Source organism: Pseudorasbora parva, chromosome 13 (genome assembly GCF_024679245.1).
Source record: "Pseudorasbora parva isolate DD20220531a chromosome 13, ASM2467924v1, whole genome shotgun sequence".
Classification (NCBI taxonomy): domain Eukaryota; kingdom Metazoa; phylum Chordata; class Actinopteri; order Cypriniformes; family Gobionidae; genus Pseudorasbora; species Pseudorasbora parva.
The window spans coordinates 36,202,978-36,223,431 of NC_090184.1; the positions used below are offsets into that span (position 1 = coordinate 36,202,978).

The 20,454-nt window shown below is 37.1% G+C and overlaps 1 protein-coding gene across 1 annotated transcript; it reads right to left on the reverse strand.

The window, feature by feature from the left end:
- Positions 1–8,630: 8,630 nt before the first annotated feature.
- On the reverse strand, positions 8,631–20,389 carry lonrf1 (LON peptidase N-terminal domain and ring finger 1). The gene is made up of 12 exons (XM_067414204.1): positions 19,644–20,389; positions 18,174–18,289; positions 17,195–17,317; positions 15,341–15,541; positions 15,002–15,227; positions 14,524–14,632; positions 13,123–13,237; positions 12,593–12,714; positions 12,038–12,196; positions 11,785–11,947; positions 11,515–11,667; positions 8,631–10,133 (listed from the first exon to the last, which is right to left on the reverse strand). Exons 1-12 carry the CDS (start codon positions 20,266–20,268, stop codon positions 9,975–9,977), a joined length of 2,271 nt encoding a protein of 756 aa, XP_067270305.1. The 5' UTR covers positions 20,269–20,389; the 3' UTR covers positions 8,631–9,974.
- Between the last annotated feature and the right edge of the window lie 65 nt (positions 20,390–20,454).

Below are 20,454 nucleotides of genomic sequence, written 5' to 3' on the forward strand. Positions count from 1 at the left end.
AAACGGTCTAAAAAGTTCTGCTTGTTTGATCGAGGATGGTGGATTAGTACAGTACAAAAAATCTGTGCATTATGAAACAGCTGTTGTTGCACAACCAGTGACGCTGCTGCAACCTAGTGGATTATATAGGTAACGACACATATATTTATTCTTATCTAATAATAATAATAATAATTAAAGCTGCGAGCAGCGATGACGGGCCCAAGCCGGGGGCACCGCCACCCCGGTGGCATCAGCTTAACTGTGCACAGCAGGCCAATAGGCATTTAATATGGGAAAAAATAAATAAAGGGACTATGTCAAAGTCATTTGAATTCACCTCATTAACTTCAGCAACTGGTGCTGCTATGACCAGGAACCATAAGTCACATCTATGAGATCAATTACATTTTATTCATTAATTTTATGTCAGATGATGTCAAATGTCAATTTCAAAATGAGTGCAGAATACTTTCCAAATGCTGAAGTTGTAATATCCTTACACTTCTCTTTATGTGTTTTTGACCTACCGTAGCTTGTGATTGTTCACCAATTTTATGCAGCAAAAAGCATGCTTGTTTTTATTTCAATATGTGTGGCATTCAATATTTTTTTTAAAATAAAAAATAATAAAAAATAAAGCCAAATCACAGAAACCGCAAAAATTATTTTAATATCAGTGTCAGGTAAGAGGAATATGCCTGCATACATTTTATGGAAGTGTATTATAAACAGCCACTTTTAAATTTTTAAATGTAATTAAATTTAAAATAACGATATCAAAGTCATCTGAATATGCCATATTTACTGGTCAAAGTCGATCTCTCTAAAACATGCAGCATGTTTTTATACCGCTGAGAATGTGCACGACAGGCAATATGCATTTAAACAGGAGAATATTTGAAAATTGCTCTAATATGCCACATGTATCACAGCAGCTGGTACCCCTATGACCACAAGCCACACCTATTATGAAATTTAAATATAGATTTTTTTTTTTATGTATTAGGATATAATGGGTCACTTTCAATTATGTGCAAATGTATATTTTGCGGCTCAAAATGTTGTAAGTTCAGAAGGCCAGTATTTAATTAAAGATATAGTATATTTTTTGTTTTTTTTAAACTTATTTTTCACAATAAAGTGATAGTTATTTGTGATATGAATGTTTAAATTATGACAATCAAGAGACAAGGTGATACACACAAAGAGTGAGACCCCTCCACACACACACACACACACACACACACACACACACACACACACACACACACACACACACACACACACACACACACACACACACACACACACAAACAACCCAAACAGAGTGAAACTCAAAGAGGGAGAGTGAGGGGGGAGGGGAACGACAGACAGAGAGGCAGAGTCTAATTCCGAAAGAAACAAGATTTGAAACAAACAAAAAAATAATAATCTAAACAGTGGGAGAAAGTTTTTTTTCTTTTCTTCACTGTCTGGAAACACTGTTTTGCAATTACAATAGTTTTATCTTCAAAACGGTGTTCTCAAGGACATATCCAACCTGGTTCATAACTAAGGCTATACTCCCACCTTCTTGTTATTCTATATCATTTGCTCTCATTTTCGTCCAAAAATAAAAGGCATTAATCTGCTTATTTTTAGTTTACACAAACTTCATTGTTTGAAAAGGAAACTCAAATGTGTTTTTTCTATTGTTACAAATTAACTGGTTCTATAATTTTATTGTAACCCAGAATAATATATTTTTTTATCCTTTAATGCTTGCCAAAGCACACAGCAATGAGCTAATCTTTTCACAATCAAAATGAAGCTGGCACCATCCCCCTCCAAACACACACACACACACACACACACACACACACACACACATACTGAGAGAGAGAGAGAGAGAGAGAGAGAGAGAGAGAGAGAGAGAGAGAGAGAGACAGAGAGAGAGAGAGAGAGAGAGAGAGAGAGAGAGAGAGAGAGAGAGAGAGAGAGAGAGAGAGAGAGAGAGAGAGGCAAAGTGAGATTTAGATTAAACATATTTTTCAGCAAAACAATCATAGTAAAGTCTAAACGGTGGGGAAAAGTTTCAAGCCACACCTATGATGTAATTTAATTATAGATGAATTCTAATGTAATAGGATATAATAGGTCATTTTCAAATATGTGCAAAGTTATCTTTTGCAGGGCAATATTTTGTAAGTCCAGGAAACCTGTATTTAATTCAAAAGTATTTTTTTTTATTTTTTTAACTTATTTTTTACATTTGTATTAGCCTATGTTTTGTAACGGTTCAATTATTATCATCGAGAGAAAGTGACTGACACACACACACACACACACACACACACACACACACACACACACACACACACTAAGCTGCAGGTATAAGCTGCAGCCCATCCCCCCTCCACACACACACACACACACACACACACACACACACACACACACACACACACACACACACTCATGTCTGGTTCACTATCTTGCTGGGGACTCATAGACGTAATGGTTTTTATGCTGTACAAACCATATATTCTGTCCTCCTACACTGCTCCTACCCCTAAACCTACCCATCACACAAAACTTTCTGCATTTTTACATTTTCAAAAGAACTCATTCTGTTTGATTTATAAGCTTTTGTACCCATTGGGACCTCAGTTTAGGTCCCTACAGTGACACGAGTCCTCATGAGTCTGTGTGCATTCAGGTTGAAGTCCCCAACAGGCTAGAAAAACACACACACACACAGGCAAGGTTTTTTTGCTTGAAAACTTATACAATATTGCCCTCTACTGGTCATTTAAGGGAGAGTGTCAAAAACACATAAAAAGATTATAAGACTTTGACACATTGCCATGACAACAGTATTTCAAGAATCTGGAATCCATTCATATATCTATATCTGCCATGTTTTGACATTATACTGATGAAGTTTGAAGTAAATCGGGTGAAAATAAGATGGGGATTTAAAGCAAATTTGAAAGTGACACACTTCCTGCTGCCAGTTGGTGGCGCTATAACTTTGACTCACAAAAGTCATATCCATGTGATCGGCCTCTTACAACAAACACACAGCTGAAGTTTCATCAAAATGAATTAATGTATGCAGAAGTTATAACACACTTCCTGTTTGCCTTTTCTCGCCATAAATTTGTCTCTTCGCTACGGCCAAACCGTTTGAGATATCAAAAAGTTGCTCGCAATTTAGCATCCTCAGTGTCTTGACTTCATGATGACCGAGTTTGGTGCTGATCGGATCAATCGTCTAGGAGGAGTATCGCAAATTCCACAGCATGCGTTTTCAAACAAGCCATAATAGCTCACTTCCTGTTTGGCTGACGTACAACTATGAGCACTATCGTTGTTTGGCCCAATGAGCTCTATATGTGTACCGAGTTTCATATATATACGTGCAAGCGTTTTTTATTAATGGACCAAGTTAAATCTCGCATTCAAGGGGGCGCTGTCGAGCCCCCCTGCCACGCCCGGGTACCAGCCTCAGCCCGGCCCTGATGGCCGCGCATTCTGATGCGTGTGCAAAGTTTCAAGAGTTTTCGAGCATGGGAAGGGCCCCAAAAATGCCCAAATAGTCGGTAAAAAAAATAATAATAAATAATAATAATAATAATTAAAGCTGCGAGCAGCGATGACGGGCCCAAGCCGGTGGCACCGCCACCCCGGTGGCATCAGCTTTACTGTGCACAGCAGGCCAATAGGCATTTAATATGGGAAAAAATAAATAAAGGGACTATGTCAAAGTCATTTGAATTCACCTCATTAACTGCAGCAACTGGTGCTGCTATGACCAGGAACCACAACACTCACATCTATGAGATCAGTTAAATTTTATTCTTTAATTTTATGTCAGGTGATGTCAAATGTCAATTTCAAAATGAATGCAGAATACTGTCCAAATGCTGAAGTTGTATTATCCGTACACTTCTCTTAAAAATAAATTAAGCCAAATCACAGAGACCGCAACAATGATTTTAATATCAGTGTCAGGTAAGAGTAATATGCGTGCATATAATTTATGGAAGTTTATTATAAACAGCCACTTTTATAAAATCATGTGAATTTTTTTTTTTTTATCCATTTGAATTCTATCAATAAATAATTAGTTTAAAGAGGTGTCATACATGATCTTTGCAAACACAGCACATGACCTTCTTTAAAGCCCATGTTATAGAAAACAATTAAAAGTATTAGGATATCACTTTCAATTATGTGCAAATGTATTTTTTGCAGCTCAAAATTTTGTAAGTTCAGAAGACCAGTATTTAATTAAAGATATAATATATGTTTTTGTTTTACTTATTTTTCACAATAAAGTGATAGATATTTGTGATAGCCTATGAAATGAAAGGGTTAAATTATGAAAAAACAAGAGACAAGGTGACACACACACAGAGTGAGAGAGACCCCCTCCACACACACACACACACACACACACACACACACACACACACACACACAGAGTGATCCTGAGAGAGGGAGAGGGGGGGTAATTTTTTTATATTTATATTTTTTTAATTATAATTATTTGTATTACCACAATTATTTAACTAATTATATAAAACAATATTGTCAATGCCCTACAAATAAACTTGTTTTATACATTTATTTTTTTATTCAAACCCAGAATAATATGTTTAATCCTTTAATGCAGGCCAAAGCATTGAGAGGTAATCTTTTTAGACAGAAAAGTGTCTCTCTCTCTCACACACACACACACACACACACACACACACACACACACACACACACACACACACACACACACACACACACACACACACACACACACACACACACACACACACACACTCATGTCTGGTTCACTATCTTTTTGGGGACTCACCATAGACATAATGGTTTTTATGCTGTACACTCCATATATTCTGTCCTCCTACACTGCTCCTACCCCAAAACCTACCCATCACACAACTTTCTGCATTTTCACCTTTTCAAAAGAACTCATTCTGTCTGATTTATAAGCTTTTGTACAGGGACGTGCACAGGGGGGTTGCTCAGGTTGCCCGGGCAACTGCCCATATGCCCTTCTCGACTCACGTTGCCCTTCCGAGGTGGAAAAAAATAAATAAAAAAATCGTACAATGGATGCAGAATTTCATGTAGGCCTAGATACAAAAAAAAAAAAAATCGCAAAGCCTCGTTCACTTCCATATTCGGGTACACGTCCGAAAGTGAAAGTCAAGCAATTGCTTGGGGCACCGAGCTGGCCTGGGGCCTCAAGACAGCGACAGGTTAAGAATAAAATGCAACGACAAACTGCTTGAGCGCCCCTTTGATAGTCAATGCAGTAAAGTGCATTGACACTGTTATCGGAATCCCCCTCAAGGGGGCCCTCTCAGTCGTCGCTGACAACAGCCACCCAACCACCTTCTGCTGCCGGCAAAATACAAAACCTCCTCGGCGATCATGAAGCGGAATTATGCTTTAGGAAGCCAGAAAAGAAAAAAGAGAAAAAACAAGATAGTGGTAAGTGATAAATTACATTATATAAAATAGCTTTATTTGTACAAAAATTGTGTAATTTTGCAGCAGGTAGGCTAGCAAAAATATGTTTATGTTAGCTAACGTTACCTGCCTGGCAAATGCTGCTTGTACCGCCTTGACTGAGCCTGCATGAGCGGCACTAGAAGGAGATTGTCGCCGTTGTCGGGTGAGACTTAACGTTGTCGGAAAGGTATAACAAATGGACGATCATAAACTGTTGATGGCAGTTAAATTAATATTGTCTTTTTTTATTAGACTATTGATATTGACTGGTTTGAGTTCTTTATTGGTATAGGCAAGGGAAATGGCCTCAAACGCACCAAAATGCAGGAAATCACATCTACGAAATAAAAAAAATTCTTGGGGGAGAAACCCCCAGACCCCCCTGCAAAAAAATAGCCCCACCTATAATATTTTTCCCGAGCAGAACATAAATACCACTAGGGGGCATTGAAATAATAATGATAATGGCAATAACAATAATATGTAATTGGGCAGATCATGAGGGGTGGGGGTGGGGTGGGTGGTTTCGGTTGGGGGGGGGGGGGGTGTTCCCTTTTTTAGGTCAGAGCAACTGCCCCTCAAAAATCCTGTGCACGTCCCTGCTTTTGTACCCATTGGGACCTCAGTTTAGGTCCCTACAGTGACACGAGTCCTCATGAGTCTGTGTGCATTCAGGTTTAAGTCCCCACCAGGCTAGAAAAACACACACACACACACACACACGCACACACGCACACACGCACACACGCACACACGCACACACACACACACACACACACACACACACACACACACACACACACACACACACACACTAGTAATGCTGAAGTATGCTGCAGGTAACTCAAATCAGCTCAGCCCCTCCCCCATTCCCCCATCCACAACACATACACACAGCCAGACACACACACACACATACACACACACACACACACACACACACACACACACACACACACACACACACACACACACACACACACTCATATCTGGTTCACTATCTTTCTGGGGACTCACCATAGACGTAATGGTTTTTATGCTGTACAAAACATTAATTCTGTCCTCCTACACTCCCCCTGCCCCTAAATCTACCCATCACACAACTTTCTGCATTTTCACCTTTTCAAAGTAACTCATTCTGTTTGATTTATAAGCTTTTGTACCCATTGGGAAGTCCCCATGAGTCTTTGTGCATTCAGGTTGAAGTCCCCACCAGGCTAGAAAACCATTCACACACACACACACACACAGAGGCAAGTTTTTTTTGCTTGAAAACTTATACAATATTGCCCTCTACTGGACATTTAAGGGAGAGCATGTGTTGAAAAAAAAAAAAAAAAAAAAAACACAGTGTGCTATATAGAATAACCAGCAGGTGGGAGTATAGCCTTATTTATGAATCAGGCACTTGTGTTCTTATTTTGTGTTTTTTGGGCTTTTGCTACGGGAACACCGTTTGAGATATCCAATAACCGTTCGCATTTTAGCATCTTCTGTATATTTACTTCATGTTGTCCGAGTTTGGAGGAGATTGAATGAATTGCTTTTGAGGAGAAGGTAAAAACTCAGAGCTCGCTTTCGACTTCTTGTTATCTTCCAACCAAATTATCTGACTTCCTGTTGGTCAGAGCTAATGACTTTAAATTAGAAAGTTGTCCGGCTCGAAATGTACAATATATATACCGAGTTTGGTGAATGTACATAAAACTAACCCCCCACTTTAGACAAAAGATGGCGCTACTGAGCCCCTCTACCACGCCCGCTTCTGAATCTTTGCTTGCATCTTCTGGACAGCATGTCAGATGTGTGTGTTGAGTTTCATGCAATTTCAAGCATGCTAAGTGTCTCAAAAACACCTAAAAAGATTATTGGACTTTGACACGTTGCCATGACAACAGTATTTCAAGAATCAGGAATCCATTTATATGTCTATATCTGCCATGTTTTGACATTATACTGATGAAGTTTGAAGTAAATCGGGTGAAAATAAGATGGGGATTTAAAGCATTTTTGAAAGTGACACACTTCCTGCTGCCAGTTGGTGGCGCTATAACTTTGACTCACAAAAGTCATATCCATGTGATCGGCCTCTTACAACGAACACACAGCTGAAGTTTCATCAAAATGAATTAATGTATGCAAAAGTTATAACACACTTCCTGTTTGCCTTTTCTCGCCATAAATTTGTCTCTTCGCCACGGCCAAACCGTTTGAGATATCAAAAAGTTGCTTGCAATTTAGCATCCTCAGTGTCTTGACTTCATGTTGACCGAGTTTGGTGCTGATCGGGTGAATCGTCTAGGAGGAGTATCGCAAATTTCAGAGCATGCGTTTTCCGAACAACCCATAATAGCTCACTTCCTGTTGGGCTGACGCATAACTTAGAGCACGAAAGTTGTTCGGCCCGATGAGCTCTATATGTGTACCGAGTTTCATATATGTATGTGCAAGTGTGTTTGATTTATAGACCACGTTTTCAGACCCCACTTTAGGGGGCGCTGTTGAGCCCCCCTGCCACGCCCGGGTCCCAGCCTCAGCCCGGCCCTGATGGCCGCGCATTCTGATGCGTGTGCAAAGTTTCAAGAGTTTTCGAGCATGGGAAGGGCCCCAAAAATGCCCAAATAGTCGGTAAAAAAAATAATAATATATAATAATAATAATCCTTAGAAGAACAATAGGGCTCTGCGCCCTTTCAGGGCTTGGGCCCTAATAATACTGATGATGACAATAATATAATAGTAGCTGATAAATTAGGGTACAATCCCTTCGACCCTACATATGACAAGTTGTTTGGAAAATGGATTGGGTGGATTTATTTTATTATTATTTTTATTGATAATAAAAATATTTTTGTATCTAATAAGAATATTGATGAAGACGACAATAATAGTAATAAATTATGGTCCAGCTCCCCTTCGACCCTACATATGACACATGGTTTGGAAAATGTATGGATGGCTATTATGTCTAATAATAATAATAATCAGTTGGGACCTGCCTTGGACAAGTGGTTTTGAAAATTGACAGACGGATTATAATAATAATAAATTAGGCTTCAGTATCCCATGACTCGATGGGAAAAGCGGATTTTAAAATCAATGGATGGATAATGTAAATAAACAAACTAACATAGATGCAATGAAAAAGATGTGCATTTTATTTGAAAATTGACAACTTAAATATTTGAGCATAGCTGTAAAAAAATTATTTTTCAAAACAAAATGATTTATACAACAGCCATTATTTGACATATTTTACAAACTGAAAGGATTTTGGACGAGAGGCGAATGAAGTTAATTAATCCACATAATTATTTCTCCGGCAACAGAGTGCAAAAACCCAAGCCGATGCATTATACCATAGCAGCAGAACGCAACAAGGTATTATAAGGCAAAAGTTAGTTTAGTCTGCACACAACGAGCACCACATATGTTGGAGTCAGCATTCATCATGATCAATATGCACAATGCTTGTTGGGTCTCCTTCCAGTATGGTGCTGGTTGCAGCTAACAATAATGTCAATGTCACTCATATGTCAAAATATTGCAAGTTTCCCTTTGTGATTTGTTTTTGTATAAACAAATAAAATACATAAATATCTCAGCCTCATTCTCAAAAATGACCTTTAAGAATTAGACAGAGTGCAGCTTGTACCCAACAGAGACACTTGCAATGTGGTGACGTGTTGTTTTTGCTGTTTTGCAAGCAAACTCACAGCAAAAAATGAATGATAATTCTGAAACCAAACTACTGAGACATTTGGAAGTCCAAATGATTTCCTCTGCATTAAATAAATCTATGCTAAACAGTGTCGTGCCCATCTCTGAGCTGAAAGTTTGAGACGGGACAGGACCGTGGAAGCTTCATTAACGCCCAGTACTGCAAAAGTAATACAAATGTATACAAGTGCATCTTCAGAGTTTTCTCTGTCTTAGGCAATTCCGCTGTCATGTGACAACAACCTCTTGTGCGTGCTTAACAGGTCAAGACAGAAAGCTCGGCTGGATACTCAGAAGCAAAATTTCTGCTTTTGTTTCCCCGGAGTTTTAAGTGAAAAAAAGAGATATAAAATTTTTCCTTCTCTCTCTCTACTCTGTCCACTTCAACACAAGCACACACACAAAGCATGATCGTGTTGAAAATGTTGGAATGCTCTCCAGTGACATATCTGCCCAGCTCTGTATGGAGGCTACGGCATCTGACGGAAACAGAATTTTAAGTAGATTATTTCTCATAAATCAGACAGGCTGCTGAACAATAAATACTACCACTCATCTTGAACATAGAGAAAACCGATGGTGGTGAACAGATCGATATGATACAACAAAAACACTTTGTTCTTATAACTCTTTGCATGAATTACAAAAATTCATGGAAATCTGTAGAATTTTATTAGTTAGTCAGCACCATAGAGTGTTTGCATGTTGGTCAGCAAAAGGACAGGATGTTCTGTGTGTGTTTGTGTTTTTGAGGAAGCTCTAGTCTCTGGGGAGGTTCTGCAGGTAGGTGAGGATGTGTTGAATCTTGACTAGTCGTTCTTTTAGTGTTGTCATGGAGAGGACGGACAGCTGGTAACGTGGATCAACAGGAAGAACAGCTAGCAGCCACCAACAGCACGCTGGACCATTCGGTGTGGCCTGGAATACAAAGAAAATGTGTTTAGTGTCTTAAGATCAGGCTGCTAAAAAAAGTACAATAAAGGGGTCACGTCCTAAAGATGTACAACGTCCCTACCATGTCGGTTCTTTTTACATTTATCTTTATCTATTGATATTGGAAATGTAACAGCCGATATTGGATATCTGGTGGCACATGGTCATTTCCTCTATTTATACATCAAATTGTGTATACTAATATTGTAGTTATTAATATTTTGAATTATATTTGATATATTTATTTTATTTTAGGTTTTATTTTACGTAGTTTTAATTTTTATTAGTTTTTGCTTATATATATATATATATATATATATATATATATATATATATATATATATATATATATATATATATATATATATATATATATATATATGAGAGAGAGAGAGAGAGAGAGAGAGAGAGAGAGAGAGAGAGAGCGCTTTATTTTAGTTTTAGTAATCATTTTATTTCAGTTAGTTGCCAATGCAGTATTTCTAATTTTAGTTATGTGTTAAGTTTAATTTTGTGAGTTAAGGTTGCATTTGTTAATGTATTAACGAACATGAACATAAGCAACATTGTTAATCTTTAGGTCATATCCAGTTGTTCATTGTTTGTTCACGTTACTTCACAGTGCATTAACTAATGTTAACAAATACAACTTTTGATTTTAATGTATTGGTACATAAACTTAAAGATTAACAGATAATGTAGACTGAACTGCAGTTCATTATTAGTTCATGTTAACTAATGTAGTTAACTAATGAAACCTTATTCTAAAGTGTTACCATGAAAACTGTGTTTTTCTTTGGTGAACAAGGGTCTATGGCCATGAACAATTTTTTTTTAAAAATTGTATGATGTTTCCTGAGGCCCAATTATAATGTTAGTATGATTTTAAGATATTGTTTTAGTATATAATAAATAGTACATGGCTTTTTTGATTTTTAAAGATCAAGGAAAATTTGACTCATGATATGACCCTTCCGTTGCTTTCTTTTGTAAAAGAAAGACGAGCTAAACTAACTGCTGATGTACAGTATCTGTAAAGATCAATTTTTTTATTCAGAAACCAAAGGACAGGCCATATAAAGATCATGAAGCTTACACAACAGCAGCCTCCCGTCATTATTATTCAAAGCATGCCATTCATCTTCTGAACAACACGAAAACATCTTTAGCATTCAGTTTGTTTGTTTGCGAAAGCTGCCAAGTTCACTTGCGTTCTTCCTGACACATTTATGATGTAACTGCACTTATGCAACTGCAACCCCGCATGCACTTTGACCTACTTCCTCTTGGCCAGCCTGCTGTAGGGCAAAGAAAAGAAGTAGGCAGGGCTTCTTTCAGTAATAGGGATTAAGCAAGCGGGAAATACCTGGATGTCGGCCTCTCTCTCTGGCATTGGCCCGAAATGCTGCAGGATCTGGTTCCGAAAGCGGTTCTCCAGGTTCTGGAACCATTTACGGGCCTGGTCGTAGACCTGATCGTGTAAGACTTGTAGCTTTTCCAATTCTTCCTCATCATTTACCTACAACGCACAAAATTGATACATTTTCAATCTAACAATATATAATTAATTCAAGCTTAAGTCTTTTCATGCATTCCTGTACATTACAATAATCAAATAATCCACAGAAGTGCGTACCTTCATATCCTCCAGATACTTAATGTTGGCAATACAGTATCCGTCTCTCATTCCACGTGAGAGGACGCGAAACCTTTTTCCTCCTATTGTATCCACAACAGAGCGCCCGTCTGGGAGAAAATGTACGCTGCGGATTTGAAGCATGCAGCCGAAGTCCACAAACCTTGACATATCATAATATAAAAATCAGCAACATAATCCAACAGACTTGATGCTTCCAGTCACATGGGAACACATATAAGCACACACTTACCCTTTCTGGGGGTCGCTGATGCACATGCCGAACTGACGTGTCCCAGTTTCCATGCAGCGTCGGATCATGAGACGGTATCGTGGCTCAAACACATGAAGAGGGCAAGGCACAGTGGGGTAGGCCATGGTACAAACAAAGATGGGCACATTCTTTGTTAAACTAGGGAAGAACAAAAACAAAGAAGAGATTGAGTGTGATTTGAAGATTAGATACAAAGACTGTGTCAAACTTTGAGAAACATGTACTGATTGAAAATTAAAAAATGTTTGACAGTAATTTTATATCATGGTAACAATACAAATCACAATGTGATATAATTCGGCGAATTAAGAACTTTAAAACTGAAAGGTAATTCATCTCATTTAATGATTTTCTTTTTTTTAATTCTACAACTTAATGGATTCAAACAAAGAGTATGCATAATAAATAAATGTTAAGTCTGGCATCAGTGCAAAAGCATCTTCACATTATGTAGCGATTCAAAACAAAACACTCAAAATGATTAATCTCATTGAACGAGCCACAAATGAAGCGGTTTACTCTGAGCAAACTTACTCTGAGAGCTCTTTTGTTTCCTCGGAATGGAGTTTCAGCCTCTCTGAATGTTCCTTGGATAGATGCTGCTTAATGATGTTATCCAGCACTTGTGTGATTGTGTACTTTCTAAAGGCAAGATACTATATGAAGAATGAAAAAGAGGAGCAAGAGAGAGGGGATGAGAAATACTTAAAATGTAATTGCATATATTAAACAGTATATAAAAAATGTCAGTGCACAACAATAAGGACAGTGTGAGACTTGTTTTAGTCTTGGACCCATTAGTTAGAATTAACATTATAAATAAATCAGTAATATTTGGACAATATGTATTAAAACCTTTTTTCATACTTGTACAATTATGCTCCTAAAATTGTAATAATTTTAAATAATTCAGTTTTACTAATTAATATCCAATTTATATGAATAATCAAATTTACCTTGTTTTTAAATTTAAAAAAAAATCCTTATTGTTGAGTCCTGAATGCTATTATAATTACTTGAATGTAGCTTGCCATCTAAATGTAGTTTATGATTTTGAGACAAACCTCTTTCAGGCTTTCTTTGCAGAGAGGACACTGGGGATTGTGGTCTAGGCAGCGCTCCAGACAGTTTTTGCAGAATGTGTGACCACAGGGTGTTGTGACGGGTTCATAAAATAATCTGGAAAAGAGATAAGAGAAGATGTGCAGCTATATTAAACAGTGACTGACACTTACAATTTTAGTGAGGCGCTAAATCACACAGGGTGAAGGCAAGCACGTTTTCACTGACACATGATGAACCTTTTTTTTGTTTTCTCAGGGAAACATTAGAGGTTCCATTAGTTAGCCTTGTTCACGTGCACTCTTTAAGTTAAGATATTACAAGACACTGTTCAGTGTCCATTTCAGGTCAGATCACCAGTGGACAGCAGTACAGTCATCACAATACCAAATTAGCAGTAGTCAATACCAATAACAGTGATATTTTGTGATTTTCGCTACCAATTGTGTTACCAAAGAAAAACTTATTTGCTATTGAACTTTTCATTTAAATTAAAGGATTATTTCACTTCAAAATGAAATTATCCCATGATTTACTTACCCTCAAGCCATTCTATGTATTGTGTATATGACTTTCTTCTTTCTGATGAACACAGGCAGAGTTATATTAATAAATATTCTGGCTCTTCCTAGCTTTAACGGTGCTCATGAGTTTGAAGCTAAAAAAAACTTCTGAAAAAAGTAATGCCTCTCGCAGATCAAAACATTCACGCTATGCCCGACAGCAGTTACACTTTTTTCGTAATTTGGATACAGAAGGTTGTCTGGAAGAAGCTATATATTTTAAGAATATATATATATATAATATATATATATGTTTTAAATATGGATATTTTTCTTACAAAAACCCATCGATTTGCTTAAGAAGACCCTTATTAACACATGAAGCCGTGTGGAGTACGTTTATGATGATGGATTCACTTTTTTTTAAACTTCAAACTCATGAGCCCCGTTAAAGCTTGGAAGAGCCAGGATATTTATTAATATAACTCTGATTGTGTTCATCAAAAAAATAAAGTCATATACACCTAGGATGGCTTGAGGAGGGTGAGTAAATCTTTAACTTTCATTTTAAAGTGAACTAACCATTAAAAATTGAAAAACATATATTAAAATATTTACATAATAAAAAATGTTTGCATTTGGAATTAAGATTTTTTTTAAATTATAAATGTTTAGAAACCAATTTTTTTATTTCAGTTGCTTAATGAAATACTAACATGTTAAACATTAACAAATTAAAATGAGAAAATATAATACATTCAAAATAAATAATTTAAGAATAAAATAATATATTAAAATCTTTACTATTCATTGTATAGTATACATGGGAGAAACAGTGTGCAGATTATTTCCATTTTTCCTTTTCTTTTTATGGGACGTTTAGTCACACTCTTCCCTCACCTCATACAGAGCGAGCACTCAAAGTCATTTGGGTCCAGCAGGTCTTTTGGCAGGGTGAGATAGGACTTGGTTTCCTCAGTAACCATAGGGGTAGCTGCACTGGCAGTCACTGAAGGAGAAAGGTTAGAGAGGAGAGTTGAGGACGCAGCTTTATTTAGGACAAACTCAAACTGCAGACATTTTCAAGTGATGATAGTAATGCACACTGATCACAGTGCCAGTGGAAATAAGGCAAACTCGAAAGCAGACATATTTTAAAGATCGACTAATCAGTGGGTTGCCTGAATGAAGGTGACTAAGCAGTCTAAGAAAGCCCTGCATAATTAGGTTGGTTTTAGATTTACTGGGGACTACTATAAGTTCATTTTTTTGTTTAAATGTTCAGATGTGCTGTTCGTCAATACAGTATTTGCATGGCTTTTCAACATGTGGTATGTCCTCGGGTTGGCATCACGTCAGGCAAGGTGAGACGACTTACCTACTTGCTTTTTATATTTACTGCCGTGGCTGTAAGCCACGCCAGGCCCTGCTTCAGACACAGACAGCTTCCTCTTTAGAAGCGCGCCTTTTTCTGGGTCACCCAACTGGGGGGCGGAGCTGACTCTTTTAAGCCCTTCCTCTACAGCTCCTCCTATCCCGTGGGCACGAAGTGAATGAGCCCTGCTCAGGCCGGAGCGTTCCAGACTTTCAGATCGACCTGGTTTCTGAGAAGAAGAAAAAAGCTGTTAAATAATTAAGAGCTGCTAATGTCGCTGTCAACTAGAGATTTGTTTCTAAAGTTCTTTCAAAATATAAGGTCATAAGATGACTAACATACCTCTGAGGTTTTAGAGGGATGGTGTGACGATGCTGCCTGAGTGTCAGACTGATGCTGGGCTTGCATCTGGGTCTGCTGGTCTGGATTCTGGCCATTAGACACCAGGTTTTTACTGCGCAAGTGAAAGGAAGTGCTGTGGGTTGTCTCTCTTAATCCAACCTTGACATTATCACAGGCCGGCGCCAACAGGTCATGCAAGATCTGAAGATGAAGAAGAAAAAAGATAGAGCACATCAATTGAGGAAAAAAAGGGCATTGGGCCAAAGTAAGCATTGTTTGGTCATTGGTTGAGCTAAATTGGTATTATCTAATTGTGTACTTAAATTGAACAGCTGACAGCTGATTGGTTGATTGTAATCCATCATATACCTTTCAACCAAAGCTATCTGACATTGTCAAGATGAATTTGTTCTGACACAGTTTAACTCTGAGTTGCTGTCATATTTTATTACCATTTTCTAAACTACAGCAAATAAACTGTGAGAATGTGAGAACATGTCTGAATGAATTTCGTTTGACTGTATACATTACTATTCAAAGGTTTTGAGTCAGTAAGATTATTATTTGCAGAAATTAATACATTTATTCAGCAAGGATGAATGATGCATTAAATTGAACAATTGGCTACAAAAAAATTCAGCTTTAAAATCACAGAAAATGCTTTATGTTTTAAATATATTTAAAAAAAGTAAACAGCTCTTTTAAATTTAAGTATTTCACAACATTACTATTTTTACCACTGATCTATAAAGAGAACGTATACATTTATATAGATCAGTGGCTTTTACTGTAATTTGGATCAAACAAATACAGCCTTGAATAACTTGAGAGACTGGTTTCAAAAACATTTTAGAAATCCTACCAACTCAAATCTTTTGAACATTAGTGCATGCTGTACACACGTAATATTGCCGCATTCTGTTTAATATGAGTTGAAATTCATCTTACAAACAAATCCAGGAAAAAAATGATCACAATATAAGCTGCTGCTAGCTCGTGTTTATGCCTTAGTTAGAACTGTTAAGACACCAATCTTTGTAAATGTCATTTGGAGATCATGGTTTTTCCCTTAAAATTGTTCTCAGTCCTAATGTAGGCCAAATAAAAAGCACTTAATTGCATAAGAGAATGTGTTTTAAGCCCTTCTGTAAACACACACACACACACACGCTGAAAGATACAGATTATGCAACGCTTACGGCACACTTTCCTCGTCTTTCTGTGTGCTTACGCAGAAAGTCACAAAGCTTCAGCAGTAATAATTACCTTACATAATTTAATTATAGTCCAGAGCTGATATGAAACATCAGTTTGGCCACAGTACTTTACAATAAGTTGAGTTTTCAGGACACAAATAACTAGAACTGTGTTTTGAACGTAAAAGAGTTCCAGTAAATGAACGTGAATCAATGCTATCATGAGACCAAGTCTACCGTGCCAACAAATGGCTTTATATAAAATGCAGTCACTGATATGCTGATAAACCAACATGCTCCCATTATATTAGATATAACCACAGCAAAGTAGCAAAACATGTTATACAGACAGCTTAATGATGCTGTAAGCAGTGTTAGCCATTCTGTCACTTCAATCAGACCAGCAAAATTATATATAATCTAATAAAATATAATGATATATTATATATACACAATACAATATAATTATTTGTATAATTAGTAGTTATTATTATTATTATGATACATTAGTATAATTACATAATTATTACATATAATTGGGGATTGGGTCACTTGAGGATGTTTATTTTTTTGCTTAAAATAACCATTTAGTATTGATACTGAAATACAGGTTGGTACGAAAGCACAAATATGATTAAAAAAAAAATAATAATCTCACCATTTCCACCTCTTGTTTGGCCTGATGGAAGTTTTCATCCAATGCCAAACACTGAAGGAAAACTTGCAGGGATTCATCCACATGACCCATCTCTTGGAGAATTTTTGCTTTCCGGAAATAACCCTGCAAGAGAGGAACAGATCAGAGTGAGTTTAGTCCAGTAGTACAGATGCTGTTTTTGGGTTAATCTGACCAGAATGGGGCTGAGAGTCTAGTCATGTTATGAACGAATGCTAATAACAGAGCTAGACGCTTTGTGACTCACAACAATATAAATACACACTCGATTGACCCACATCTCTGCCTAATCCCTACCTGTCTGTATCTCCTTATCTCACTTGTCAGCTTGGCAAACATCCTGTATATCTTAATCCTGCGCTTAACAGAACTACATCCCCTCAAAGGGGTTTTCTATCTCTCACAACACCACAATAATTGTAGTAGAAACTGAGCTAATTTAACAAATATAGGTCAGATGCGGCAGTGCTGAAATTCCACTTTCAAAAAATGAATAGCAATGATCAGAACTAAAAAAAGAAAAAAATAATAAAAATAATAATGACCTTTTCTGTGACATATTCAGAACTGTTACTGTGAAATCTGCTAATTAACTATCACCACAGTAACATTCTCTATTTGGGTAATATAGCTAGATAAGTCTTTGTTGAAATGTGGTTAATATAGGATAAATATTGTAATCAAATCAGTAATGTTTTGCATTTCATTGATTTCCAGCAAAAATGCATATATGAATTCACACTCACAGGTGTTGGCTATTTTCGCAACTCACAATTTCTTTCAAAATTAAATTAAATAGCCTTTTATGGCTGTATATCGATACTTGGTGAATTGGAAACTTGAGTTTGCCATCTGTTTTTAAAGCAACAATCAAGCTACTATACGATTTATAAAAGCATGCTGATATGAATTAGCCATCTGCGGCAGTGGCAGGCAGTACTAAGAAAATCCACAGACGCACCTCTGGAGATGGGGCAGCAATCAGGCAGGACTCCCAGTTTTCCAAAGCCTTACGGTACTGCTTCAGTCCTCTTTGAGCCTCTGCATGGCACACCTGCACCCACACATTACTAGAGTCTAAAAGAGAGAGAATCAGAGAAAGTCTGTCAAACAGGAATAATACTCCCAAATCCATATATTAAATAAGGTCCATATATTAAATAAATCAAGGAGCGCATTTAAATGCAACAAGAAGAATGGAGGACAGGATGTGACACTGCAGCTCTGCCATTTTTCCACAAGGGCAAACGAGGACATGAAAGAAAAGATAAGACTGCTGCACTCTCTGTAACATTTACAGTGACGTTACAGATCTGGAACCAACTCTTTTATCAAGAAGCGTATCCCGAACACGAGGTAAAGGATCATCAAAAAAGAAGTGTCCTAATTTTTGTGTAGAACGACTGGAAGGTTGTGACACTATGTAGCTTATGTAACATCAACATAATCAGATATTTCCTGTCTGTCACTTAACAAAGGTGATATGGTGGTAGATTTTCATGATTCAACAATGCAAATTAAAACCCACGTAATAAGTGTGTTGTGCATTCGATTCAATCATTTCCCTCTGATCTGGGTAAAGAGAATAAAAAAGTTTCTCAGTAATATACATTTATTCAATAAGGGAAATTCCTGAGGTGGTCATATATAGGGTGGGACACTGAGACTTAAAATGCAATTAAGTGTGTTCCACTAATAATCTAAATCAAATTAAACATGCATTTATTCATAACACACACACTGTATATATACATACATACGTATATCTACATACATATATATATATACACATATATATATATATATATACATATATATACATATATATATATATATATATATATATATATATATATATATATATATATATATATATATATATATTGTATGCAACTTTCCATGGGGTCTTATTGGAAAAAAATTATTAGGTATAAAGGACTTTTTTATCCCCATTAGTACATTATTTTGATTATGCAGCGTTTTAATTCCAGCTGTTGCTTACCAAATGCCTTTTTAGTATTTTAGGCTACAGGGCAATACATTAGACAACCCATAGGCATCTCCCTCTTGAATAAACAACTGAACATTGTGTCTATTACATACCATTCTAGTTGTTATTATAAAACTCACTTTGCTTCAGATTACAAAACACTTTGTGTCACGACCTGCCTTACACAACGCGTGCCGAGTGCGCATGCGCCATTCAAACACGTTTTGTAATACAGGCACTCGTCAGTTACATGATCATGGAGGGCGGGGCTAATAATACATAAGTTTAGGCTATCAATCCAAATGTTGGTCAGTGGAACTGTTTACCTCGCACCCTTTTTTATAAAGAATAAGACATGCAGACGGTGTTGTGATCTAGTAACCTTGACATTATTTTCATATTAGTAAATATATTTAGAAACAGAGAAAATTTTGAACATACCTGATTCTAATAGCTGGCTCGTTAGTGCAATAGCGTTTTCGTACTGTTTACTCTTCAATAGGCTTTCAGCTTCCCCTAAACATTTAATTCTTTTGACGTCTTCTGGGAACCACTTCTCTAAAAGTCCACATAAGATCACATTCAGTCGGGGTTCCCCGGGCCTCCTCTTAATGTCTTCACTGCACAGTTTACATTTAGAAAAAGTGCTATGTTGTAAACATCTCCTACAATACGTATGTCCACAGGTCACCGTCACGGGATCGGCTATGAAACTATGACAACCAGGACAGTCAAATTCACAATCCGGTGTCCAATTTGGCTCACTTTTCGCAGTCGACTCTTCTGATTTCTTCTTGAAGTTGCGCAGAACGCATCCGACTAAACTGCTCAGCTGGTCTGGCCGGACAGGTCCATAACGGAGAGCCATGGCAAACATATCGACAGCCTCTTTAAGATGATTTTCCGAAGCTAAAGCTTCGGCTTTGAATAAAACAAGTTGACGGTGATCGACATGGCTATCCTCGTCCCAGTCGCCTTCTGTTTCGGATGATATAAAAAACCTTCCCCTATCCTCCAAAGCATATTCTTGGTCTAGTCTTCGCAACGACATGCTTGCGAGTGACATTCACAGATGCGCCACTAATCTGACAAAAATAATAAATAGAAAAATGTCAAAGCATTCTTACAAGAGACAAGATAACGTACTGACTCGCGCTCCTCAACATACAGACGTTATGTCCAAGTGTTACGTAAAAGTATCATCACGTGACCATTAGCGAGCTCGCCTATTGGCCGCAAAGATACATTACGA